The 12,228-nt window shown below is 42.6% G+C and overlaps 1 protein-coding gene across 2 annotated transcripts; it reads right to left on the bottom strand.

Annotated features, from left to right (window-relative positions):
* Positions 1-828: 828 nt before the first annotated feature.
* DYRK2 (dual specificity tyrosine phosphorylation regulated kinase 2) lies at positions 829-11,930 on the bottom strand. 2 transcript variants are annotated; one of them, XM_062491177.1, is made up of 3 exons: positions 11,846-11,913; positions 10,954-11,090; positions 829-2,664 (listed from the first exon to the last, which is right to left on the bottom strand). In XM_062491177.1, exons 1-3 carry the CDS (start codon positions 11,898-11,900, stop codon positions 1,063-1,065), a joined length of 1,794 nt encoding a protein of 597 aa, XP_062347161.1. In that variant the 5' UTR covers positions 11,901-11,913; the 3' UTR covers positions 829-1,062. The 2 variants fall into 2 exon arrangements, with proteins under 2 accessions (XP_062347161.1, XP_062347162.1); XM_062491178.1 differs by lacking the exon at positions 10,954-11,090 and having other exon boundaries at positions 11,846-11,930.
* Positions 11,931-12,228: the final 298 nt, after the last annotated feature.

Below are 12,228 nucleotides of genomic sequence, written 5' to 3'. Positions count from 1 at the left end.
GTGTAAATGTACCACAGAAGACACAGTCGCTCAAACATTGTCTGAGGAAATAAAAGCAACCTTGAAATCCATGTAAATTAACAGTCTGGAAGTTACAGCATAAAACTGAGAGAATGAGTCTATATGATTTTGGGAGATCAAGCTGCACATTAGAAAAAAACAGAAAAGATGAGATTGGGGGAAAAAAAACAAAAATGAAAAAAGGAGTACCTGCGTGAATGCTCAGTATTACAGACCTGAAATGAAGTTCAGAACATTTGCTTTACCAACTAATCAATCACTTTCAAATTCAGAGAAACAGACATATTGCCATTTTCATGCTTTCCAAGACTACCCATTCCTCTCACTCTATCACATGGCATGCAAGGTAAGAGAGTAATTTTAGCCCCAATGTTATTTTTTGCATTATGTTTAAATGATCATTTTAATCAAAGCCCACTACTTTTAAATAGAGAAAGTATTCCATAGAAGGTGACAGTATCTTTAGTGATACCATGACTTTCTCTGGGCTACCACATAAAAAATGACAATAGAACATGCTATGGCTCCACTTTAAACCACAAGCTTGCAAGTGCTTAACTGTATTCCTTGAGTATTCTCCCTGGAGTCCAGTCAGTTGTAGATGTGAGTGTGCACAGAATCCAGACGAAACCCATAAAATCCAAAAGGTAATCTTTCAAATTTACCCTAGGTTAAAACTAATATGAATCATGGAAGAGAAAGGCTAATACCTTTGATACCACGCTGCAATGCATGACAGTCATGTTGTAACCAGTGGCCTGCCACTGATGTTTATTACTGTGTCACATTAGTTACAGTAAGGCTAATTGTACTGTAGAAGACAAACATTTTAAAAAATAAGTATAAAAACTTAAAGCATTGTCCCCGTACTTTTATAAAAAACAAAATTAACATTTAAAATTACATTTAAAATGAGTGCTGAAAGATACAAATGAATAGATTTATTGAGCAAATAAAAATGCATATCTGAGCTAATTTTTCATACAAATAAGGCTCAGCCACATTGTATCTCTCGTATTAACAGCATTGGGCTTTTCAAACTCAGCTAACGAGTTTTGGCAACACTGTTCTTTGCTGAATATTCCCATTGGCATCCGTCATCTGTGCCAAATTAGTCCTCAGTTTTGAAGCTGAGCTTGAAGTCGGAGGTAACTTGGAAATTGAAGTTATAGCACCAGTACTCTCTGTAAGTCTCTTTGCTGAAGCCTTTTCCCCAGTTGGAGGTTTTGGCAACCGTCTCCTTAGCCAGGGATGCCGCAAAGCCTGGCTGGGAGTCATACGGGCAGCAGGATCCCATTCTAAACACTGTTTTAAGAAGTCAAGGAAGAGGGGATCATCACATCCCTTTAATGCATTACCCCACTCTCTGCTCTCTGGTGGGCCACGCAGTTTTCCCCTCCGAGAGCGTCCACCATTAAGTATTACAGAGCCATCAGACAAGGTTGTGATGCTGCAATAGCGGGGATAACCCTTAGAGCTCACAAAGTTTTTTGCTCGCTTGGATGCATCCAAGAGTTTTGGAGAAGGCATGCCCAATAGCTCGATCATACAAGCCAGCTGGTCTCCTTCATCTTCTCCAGGTAAAAGTGGATAACCAGTCAGAAGCTCCGCTAGGATACAGCCCAAGCTCCACATATCAATGGGCATCCCATAACGAGCACCAAGGATGACTTCAGGTGCACGATAAAACCGTGACTGAATATAAGTGTAGACACGCTGATGCTCGTAACAACTTGAGCCAAAATCAATCACTTTAATACCACTTCTACCCTGTTGTTTCAACAGAATGTTCTCAGGTTTAAGGTCACAGTGAATGATTCTGTTTTTGTGCAACGCATCCAAGCACTGTAAAATTGAGTGGGCAAACTTTCGAACCAAAGGTAGGCTAAAGCCCTGAAACTTGTTTTTCTTTATTAATTCATAAAGGTTCATGCTCAGCAACTCAAACGTCATGCAGATATGGCTGCGGAATGTGAAGTTTTCCAACATGTGAATAACATTCATGTTGTTATCCTTATCTTGTTTCCGGAGATGTTCCAGGATCTTAATTTCTTCCGCAGCTTGGCGGTGGAAACGTTTTTCATTTCTCACCATTTTTAGTGCCACATGCTGATGCATCTTGTGATCGTAGGCCTTCACCACCTGCCCAAAGCTTCCTTTCCCTATAACTTTCAGGACTTCATACCTGTATGCAATATGATCATGGGGTACTTGTATGTAAGACCCTTGGTCATCATCATACCCACAGTTGTTTGAACCACCAATCACACCTTGCCGCTTCTTTGCATTTGGACCCAAGAAGTATATTTCAGGGTAGCTAAAAATCTCATGATGCTCAAAAGGTGTTAATTTTTGCATGTATTGCTTCATTGCTTGCTCTGGTGTGATAACAGAGGTTTTCACCTTCCCTGTTCCATCCGTAGATTTTAAAGAGCTGGAGCTCCCTTGTCGCCTGTGGGCACTCTCTGACTGTCTGTCCTGAACCACCGGCAATCCAGATTTGCCTAGTGTTGTAAGTCCATTTGGCTGCGCTGTCAGAACCGTCCTCTTGTTACTATTATCTTCAAAGAGCTGCTGAACCTGGATTTGTCCATGGTTACCAACATGTAGGTGCTCATTCATTGTGTGCTTACTGCCTCCAACCTACAATTGAAAATAAATACATACCCAGTTAAAAAGAAAGAAATTAACTCCATGCTTCAACATTCACACTGCAACCCTCCATGCTGCCTAAATCACCTAAAAAAGTGTCTTCTTAGATGTCATTTTTTTACAGAGAACCTAAAAAATACAGCACGTATACTGTGATACTGCTGGATGCTATTGAATTTTTTGTTTCTCAAATGCTATTTTCATGACTCCAAAATCTCTGCAATAAGGCAATCATGAATGTGCTACCATGAGAAGCTAACAATATGTCCAAGAATCTTCAAGGCAGAAGACCTGTAACATCAAGATGCATGCTTGAGGGACATCAGACTTTACAAAAAACAGTAGCAGTTTTAAAGATGGTGAGGGTAACATACAATGCCTGCTAGAACTTACATAGTTTATGCTCTCATCACCTTTCTCAGAAATCAAGATTTTAACTTGTTCCTAAATTTGCTGTATATCAAAAGTTCCAGATACATTTTTAAGCAATAAAGAATGTGCTGTGACATGCACAAAGAGGGAAAGAACCCACCCATTTCTGAAGTTCAAGAATGTAACTTACTGCTTGCAATTGTGACAGTCATAATTCAGCAAAACATTCCAATCAATGAAGAATAGGCCTATCCTTTAGCACTTTCCCAAACCAGTCTAACAATAACTTTTAACCAAAATGAAATTTGGGGCCTCACGCAGACTTGCATAGAGAGCAAATCTTTGAGGAACTTTATTACAAAGGAATGGGAAAAAAGCATTAATAGATTTTAGAAATCAGATTTGTTCTTGACAGTGTGTACATGGAAATGTACAGCAGCATTCAGCATTTTCAAGCAAACAAACAGCAAAGTACTGGGGTGTGAAAACAACTATTGCTCCAAACCTGTTATTTTCAAGAAGAAACAAGAAATTTACCTGCCATTAAAATAGCTGTCTTACAATTCCTCATTTGGTCTCAAGTAAAGGATAATTAGTTTGTCTTCTGCCTGGTCTTACACAAATGTGGGAAGAATTCCCCTGCTGCCTCTCCAGCTGATTCACCAGTCTTAATATTTATGTCAAATTACTAACGAGAAGTTCACTGATACCGTCAGACAGATGATCAAGCCAGGGTTGAGAGCACTTTTCATCTGAACCGTTTTTTTTCTAGGCAGCTAAGGATAACACATTCCCTGTTCACTTAAGGTTGCTGAAATGAAATCAGAAAGTGACAGTTGTGTGCTGTGATATGAGGCAATGAAATCTGTGCTGCAACAGCAATAGTGCTTCCTAATGAGAAAACTCAGACATGCAAGGCAGACTCGAGCCTACTCTGTGCTTCTGTTAAGGCATTACTCTGATACAGCAGAAGCTCATTTTTGTAAGTTCAGTTACTTGTCCCCAAAGACGTGCTAGCTGGACACCAGCTTCACCTTTGGACAGTATTTTGAAATCTGCAGCTCTGAAACTCACATAATGTAAGAACAAGGGCTCTCAGCAACTGCTACTCCCAAGTTGACTGCTCTTGTGATTCCATTGTGACTGATGTTGAATGACTGGTTCATGTAACATTGCAGTTTGACCATGTATGTTTGTTTGCAGAGAAATCTAGGCCCACACTATCAAATTTAATCAATCCCACAGAAAGCACTACCACACAACCACAATTTAGGGCAAATATGTTTGTAATACTTAAGCACAATGAAGATATATAGAAAATCAACAAAAATTCCCTTCCTTGTTTAATGTCTCAAAAGCACCAGAAATTAAATCATTAAGAGGGTTTATCATGCCTACAGGCAATTCCTTCAGATCAAATTTGAGGCACACTGCATTAGCAGTCTTCTGAAGGTTGCCCTGATTCTCTACATAAACAGCAGCTACTGAAAAGGAAAAAAAAATTGCCCTAAGAGCTGCTAAATCACCCATTTCAGAAGAACCAGATCTAGTTAGTAAGATGTGTCATAGCTTCAGCACATACAGCACTGCAGAACTGTGCTAGAAAGGCATAATGAAGCAGCAGAGTAAACGTACAATTCCGAAGACTCAAGCTATGAAATTCTAGGTACAAAAATATATTCTCCAACACTAACTGAACAAAAGCAGAACATACCTAGACAAACTGGGAGTAGGCAATAGTGATGTACACAATGAGGAAGAAAGAGTATAGCTGCAAAAGAGTATTGCTGCAAAAGCAATCTTTAAGAACTTTTTAACCCAAATACTCATAGCCACAGCTCACATCTTGAATTTTTTTTCCTCAAGTCACCTGTTTTCACAGTTAACCATCTTCTGCCCTTCCTAAGCATTGCTTACTCAGTATACGTACTGAGAAGTTCTTCAGGGCTTAGAAAAATACCCATATATTTATTCCCTCTCAACAGGAACTAAAAAGTTATTTTTTCTAAAACTATGTTTGTGAACACATTCTAAAGTGTAAACCATGTAGTTCTGCTTCCTGCATCTTCAGGCAGATTCATGGTGCTGACAGGTTGGCATTTTTTTTCCAGCAGCAGAATGAAATCACCAGCATTATTCCAACTTCAACCCAAATCCTAAGTGACTGGTTTTGCCAGTTTCAATCAGCTGCTGCTTGGGAATGCAAATGCAGACAGTAGCAGTGGCTTTCTTTTTAGAAAACACCACATTATCACAAGCTCTATTCCAAAAGCTGTGCAGGAGAAGAGAGCCCATTCTTCTTTCAAAAAAGCACAACAGGAGTTTTAGAGCTATCAGACACAACACAACCACAAAGTCCATACGAAAAACAGACTTTCCTCATCCATTTCCAACCTACATGAGGGTTGGTTATCTACTTCTGGCTACTTAGGTGTCTGAGATTGCTGTCAAGTTCAGGCTTGCACTGCTCACAAGCTCCACAGGCTTCAGCAACAACAACTTAAGTTCCTAAACCACAATTAATGGGCTTGGCAAGCTACAAAATAGACTACAGCCTTCTTAGTCCAGTACCAAACTGTTCTTAGTACGCAGAAGCTCCATCAGCCTTTCAGCTGAAACCACAAGCCTGAGAGGTTTTATAACATGTCTCCATTTTGCTTCTGCAGATGGACCCATAAATTCTGAACCAACAACCTATGCAACTGATCACCCGCATGCACTTATGAAGCTTACTGATTATATATTGTATTGTCTGTGCTCAAACCCACCCAAATATTCTAAGGTTTACATATCTTTGTAGTACATATAATCAAAAACCTACTGTTGCAAGTCTATAAAATATATTGAAATAACTGGTGAGCTTGAATTCATCTTCCTGAATCTTCTGGCACCATCAATTACATAACAGCAAATGTTACAATGCAGCATTTCTTTTCTTTCTTAGTAGTTTCGCATAACTTCAAAATCACCATTAAGATTTTACTTTTACTTTGGTATGTTCATTTTATGGAAGTTGATGACTATGCAGAAAACATTCACCTAATCTTTGAAGTAGATACACTGAAGAAAACAAAACAAAACTACACCCTAAACTACCATTAATAAATAAATAAAAAAAACCCCCAAAACTTTAATTTGAGGGTGGTATTATTCGGGTTTCTTTTGGTTTGTTTTGCCTTCACAAATGAATTTAGCAGCAGAAGTAAAACAGTAACTTACTATACTTAGGCTACAGACCTGTAACAACACAGAAGTTGCACAAAAATGAATCCAGCCTGCTAACAAGGTGGCAAACCCATTTACAATTTCTTTGCAGTACACTCACCCAATGCATTGATCTAAGACCTTTTATAAGACTACTTATAGGACTGAACCCACAGGAGCATACACTTTCTTCTCAACCTTACCATCAAAATGCATCAAGATATTATGTAATTGTATCATATTTCATCTCTGTAACAGTCACTTCGTGTGATTATTAGCACCCTAGAAAACTATCCAAGACAGACACATGATTCAGCTATATATTATCATTTTATTTTGAGCAAAACCACAGAAAAAAGATTTTGCTGTCAATCAAAATCTAAAAAGGTTTGTAAAATGAATCTTAATAATAGAGCAATCATGATGGCCTGCTGAAATGCTGTACAGGAATAAGATGTCATTATCTGCTATTACTTTGCACAGATGAGGACAAAGGGAGAAACAGTGCTCTAAAGTAGTAACTTAATTAAAGAATAACTATATAACTCTATATACCCCTTTCTTTACAGCATATCTGGGTGTGCCAGTTTCAGCCCTACTGTGTCAAACACACGAGGCATACGGTATCAGGTGTAGCATGTTTCACTGCCTATTTTGTTGGCTACAAAACAAAAGCCTAAGCAAATGTACAAAAGGCCCTCTTTTTCCTTGATAAACTAATTCAGCAACATTCCTCCATTCAGAAGTAAAAATACTTGCTAATTATTACAATAATAATAATAATAATAATAATAATAATAATAATAATAATAATGGATTATTCATAATGGTTTTATCATGAGTACGGGTTTCATACACCAAAAAAGACTAAGCCTTTGTTGAGCTTGTGGCTCAAGAAGAGAGATAAAATGAACATACCATTTGGATTTTTGGTGTTGTATCTGGTCCATATAAGCTTATTTTTTTAAAAGTTAACCATAACTTCATATAGCAAATATTTTCACAGACCGAACTACACCTCAAGAGTGATCCTGATTCTTAATTTTTTCATTCTGTTAGGGGTGCAGTGAGTTTGAATACTTTGGGACACCCTGCATTTATTACACATGATGAAACTCAAAAGGACAGTCAATGCACACTAAATTGAACCCCTTGGGTTAGGTGAACTACACAAATATGAGAGATGTGCCCAGAAGTACTGCAGTCCCCACAGCACCGCAATCACCATCTGGAACCCAAATTTCACAGCCAATCCCCATAGCCCTTGAAAGTTAAGATAGCCTCGTATTTCCCCTAGATACAAATTCTAAATGGCGGAAGAAACATCCAAAGAAAACTAGATATAGTAAAACCCAGGTCACAACTGCACAATTATTTCCACTCAAATGTGACAGCATTTCTGTGGCAATTTAATACATGAAAACACCACAATAAGAAGGTATTTGCTTTGGTTTTACCTGCTTTAAAGCAGATGACAACAGCAAAAACTGGCAGCACTGACCTACCAGATCTTTGTATTAACAGAGTCCAGGAATCTGTTTCATTATAATGTAAGTCAATTTAAAAAATTAAATTAAAAAAATCAAGATTAATACAATGACTGATGCACAGTAAACATTCAATGCTGGTGGCAAAAGAAAACAGGCTTGCTGTACAGAAATCTTAGAAAGGGATTGAAGGAGGGAGGGCACTGAATCATGCATTGTAAATGGGTTGTTTTACAGTACTAGACAGGAGGATAAAAACATTAATACTGCTGTACTGCAAGAGAAACAGGAACAGTGCAGAATGCAGGAATGCATGCCAAGTAAGAAAGAACAGAGAGCTAGGCAGAAGACAGAGACGAGTCTGGAAGAGGGACTCTCAGACAGGCTGGGATTTACACAAGCAGAGCAGCAGGCAAGCAAGATAATCTCTACTGCAGTATGTCAACTGGATGTAAGAACACTATAATGAAATAAGAGAGAGTGAATGGAAAAAGGTTCCAATCACCAAGGCAAGAACTTAAGGCTTCCAAACAGAAAGCAATGACTTTGGAAAGGAAAATGAAGGGGACAAGGGCTTGGATATAGCTTCATGTTTTCCACCACAAGGCAAAAAAAGACAGCCAGGGATGGAAGCATACACAAATAAGCCTAGGATGAAGGCACATTTTAAAAAAAAACCAAAAAACAAAACAACCTTTCCCTTGTACATCACAAAACCCTGGCCTGCTTAGCAACAAAGGCTGATGTGCTTGCGAAGACTGCCACCAAAACCTCTGCCCCATTTATTTTATGAAGCTGGTGTAAAACATCATCTTCCCCCTTCTTCTACCCATGCCATTTATAATCTACCAAACAATGAAAGTTCACTTGACAGTAGAAGACCACAGGTTCAGCAGAGGCTGGATCACACAAGCAAGAAATATAACAGGTAGTTGATTTCTTCCCTGTTTGCATTAAAGGAAAAACCCTTTAGCTTAAACAAAATGTAACTACAACCTCAGTTTCTCTCAGAACGAGTATACATACTGTGCACACATATATAAATGAACACCAGCAGTTCACCCACTTAAGCACACCATACCTTCTGAAAGTTTGAAACACAAACAGACATACCCTGGTTTTAGCTATTACAGAAGCCACATAGATACAAACATTGATGAAAACAGGATAAATGAATGAACACAAAGAAGGAAAATAATTTAAGAAAATTGAAAGGACACATTTTAAAAAGGTCTGATTGGAGGAAGTGGTAGAGTACAAAACCAGTGGTTTCAATCTGTCCGTGTCAGCTGAGGTCAGTAGGCCAAAGTTTACCAAAGAGATACTGCCCCCTCTTTTTTTTTCAGGTTAAGATCCAGCATTCTGGTGTCATATCTGATCCTTACCACAAAAAGTTATGTTAGCGAACCACAAAATAGCCACCTACAAAGGCAGTATGAGGCATTACTGTAATAGCACCCAAGGCTAAACAAACACAGTAGAGTAGGCTCTTTATCACAAAGGAAAGACACTTCGGAACAGTTGGAATCTAGAGGGACATGATGCACAGCCATGTAATGCTTGAAGGCTCCTGTGTGCTTCCGTAAGTACACCTATACGTGCTACATATAAACATATGCACACATACACAATCATATACTTGTAAAGATACTTGAAACACAGAAATGTAACACTTGAATACCCCTCGAATGCTTTTATAAAGACAGCATCTTTACATACAAATATATATGCACAGACACTATATATAATACACATACACAAAATCTTTGAATAAAAACACCTGCATTCTGTGCTTACAAAATTAGCAAGCAGTCACAGATAAACAGCTGGACCACCAAGTTTTCATAAATTCTAAATTAAGTCGGGGCTCTGTTACATGTGAGCCTCTGATATTTGTGGGCCCTACTGTAAATGCACTTGCATGACTGATGCCCAGGCTGTTTGTGCTATGTTCTTTATTTTATGATTTTATTTTAAAAAAAGCCCTAAGCTGTTGCCCCATCTCTAAAATCAAGCAGCACTTAGCTGGTATACAAATGTGGAAAACATTGGCCTTTTATACTAACGAATAATTCAGACATATACTCTAGCTACATAAATATACAATGAAGTTGATCTCAAACATGCAGCTCCACCCTGCATTTGCAGAATACTCCTCAAGGATACCCTATATATATATATATATATATATATATATACTGATTTTTTAAAAATTTAAGACAATTCTTGCTATAAATTGATTTGAGTAAGATGTTTTAGCCCTCAAGTTACATGGAAAGTCACTGAAATATTAATATCTAAACACACAGTTTCACCTTCCAGTAGCCTATAAATCACATTACCATTTAAAGCTCTACCATATATTTACAAAGATAGTATGTGAGCATCCACAAAGAACTCTTTAATTCTATGAAAAGTATGCCATCAATTCCTTTCAGAGTCAGTATGAAATCTTTCAGAATTTAAAAGGAAATGTATGCAATAAAAATTTCAGATATTTAATGTTAACATATCGGTATATGGACCCGTCTCTACTCTGTCATGCCTTCAGGACAGAGATACCTCCTCTTATCCATATATAGTGGCATACTTGGGAAATTTCATTCCTAGTAGATTAAATAGGAGTGGGAGATAACGTGAGGTATCACGGAACCGGAAAATAACATCCTTTTCATGCCATCAGCGGTTATGTCTTTATAAGTAAACTACTGCAGCAATAAAGGCAGGTTCATGTAATCATTGTCCCTGAGCACAGCGACAGTTATTTTTACGGACTACTGTGATAGGCCTCAGCTAATCAAGACATGTAAAGGGGAGAGCAGCCTTCATTTTTCACCACGGTTCATACGGCACTTTAATCACAGTGACTACCCTCATCTCAAAAAACGCATTCACCAGAACATATCCTCTATGCGAGTGTGAAAGATCGAATTTGTCACTGAAAATGAGACACAAAACCAGACTGAAGGGGGAGGGGGGAGCTGGGGAGGGAGAAAGCGATGTGTGCAGTTACAGGGTCCCAGCCTCACAACAAGCATGCACGTTTCATCGGAGCCTGCAGAAATCCAACGCACGTCGCTCCAGCACCATGCGCCTCGCGGGGCCCACGCGCGCCCGGTCCCGCCGCTGGGGACACCTGGCGAGCAGCGCCGCGAGACCCCGGGGCCAGACGCCCCTTCCCCGCACCCCGTCCGCACCCTCCCCTGCCCGGGCTCACCGTGTGGGAAGCGTTGCTGGCCCTGAGCGGCGGCAATGCGAGGGGCGACGGCGGGCCTGTCCCAGCTCCTGCCCGGGAGACCGCGGCTCCGGTGCCCGGGGAAGACGGCAGCGGGCGGCCGCTGTCCCCTGCCCTGCCTGCGGAGAGCAGAGGGGTGAGCGCGGCGGGCAGCGGCGGCCCCTCGACAAGCGAGCCCGTCGGGGCGGCGGCGGCCCCAGCGCTCGGCCGGCACCGCCGCCTGTCTTGCTTCGGGCAGAAGCCATTAAAAGCTAATCACCGCCGCGGCGCACACACGCACCGATCCTGCTAATAGCGCGGGCAGGCCGTGCTCACCCAGCTAAACCCTTCATCCGAGATTAACCCGCCACCGGCAGGCGCCTAACCGGGAGAACGAGCCGGCTCTGCTCCGCGCACGCCTCGGGGCTGGACGGCTGCCCGCGCCCCCCGCCTCCCCCCGAGCCGTCTGGCCCGGCGAAAGCGCGGCGCCGCCGGGGACCCGCCAGGAGTTCACAAGTCTGCCGCGGGAAGCGGCGGCGAGCACCGCTGCCCCTTGTCAAACGCAGCCGCTCCGGCATTCGCGGCGATCCCCAGCTCTCCCCGGGTCGTTTCCCTAGGTGCTTTCTCTCGGACCCCCACTCACCCCGCCCCGCTCCCCGAGGCGAACTCGCCACCGCGCACAACAGCGGCTCCCCGGAGCCCAGCGCGCAGCCCCCGACGGCCCCCGGGCCCGGCTGCCGCGGGGGGAGGGCGGATCATTGTTCGACACACACGGCACCTCTGCGGCGGCAGCCGCGGGGCCTCCGAGCCCACCCCGCCTCCGTCCCCCTCCGCCGACCCTCCGCAGCCCGGCCCAGCGCCGGCGATCGCGGCGGCCCTCGCTCGCTCTCCTTACCGGCTGGGTAGGCAGCACCAGCGGCGGCGCTAGCCGAGGGTTTTCTGGTTAACATGGCCGCTGGAGAGGAGGGAGAGGAAAAGGCATGTCAGGGTGGCTCTCCTCCGCTGCTCCTCGGCCTCTCCGGGCGGCGTCTGCCTCTCTTCTCCGATCAGCTACACCCAGACCCAGACACGTCCCGCGCTGCATCCCCCTGGCCCCGGGCCGGCCGGACAGACCCTCCAACGGCCCGCCGTCGCCTCCCGCCGCAGCCGCAGCAGCAGCAGCCGCGCCGCCGCCGCAGCCCCCGGCCCAAGCTCATCACCTCCCCCGCCCCCGCCCCGGTCGCCCCGGTCCCCTCGCTCGGAGGAGGGGGCAGCAGCAGGCTGCAGGACAGGACCCTC

Source organism: Cinclus cinclus, chromosome 4 (assembly GCF_963662255.1).
Source record: "Cinclus cinclus chromosome 4, bCinCin1.1, whole genome shotgun sequence".
In the NCBI taxonomy this organism is placed as follows: Eukaryota; Metazoa; Chordata; class Aves; order Passeriformes; family Cinclidae; genus Cinclus; species Cinclus cinclus.
The sequence above is the reverse complement of the archived record's forward strand: the minus strand, read 5'-3'. Positions and strand labels throughout refer to the sequence as shown.

Coding starts and splice junctions, on each gene's coding strand:
- DYRK2 (XM_062491177.1), bottom strand. CDS start 11,900: ATGTTAACCAGAAAACCCTCGGCTAGCGCCGCCGCTGGTGCTGCCTAC. Junction 11,091..11,845: donor TGGTGCTGCCTACCCAGCCG/GTAAGGAGAGCG, acceptor TGCTCTCCGCAG/GCAGGGCAGGGGACAGCGGC. Junction 2,665..10,953: donor CCAGCAACGCTTCCCACACG/GTGAGCCCGGGC, acceptor TTTCAATTGTAG/GTTGGAGGCAGTAAGCACAC.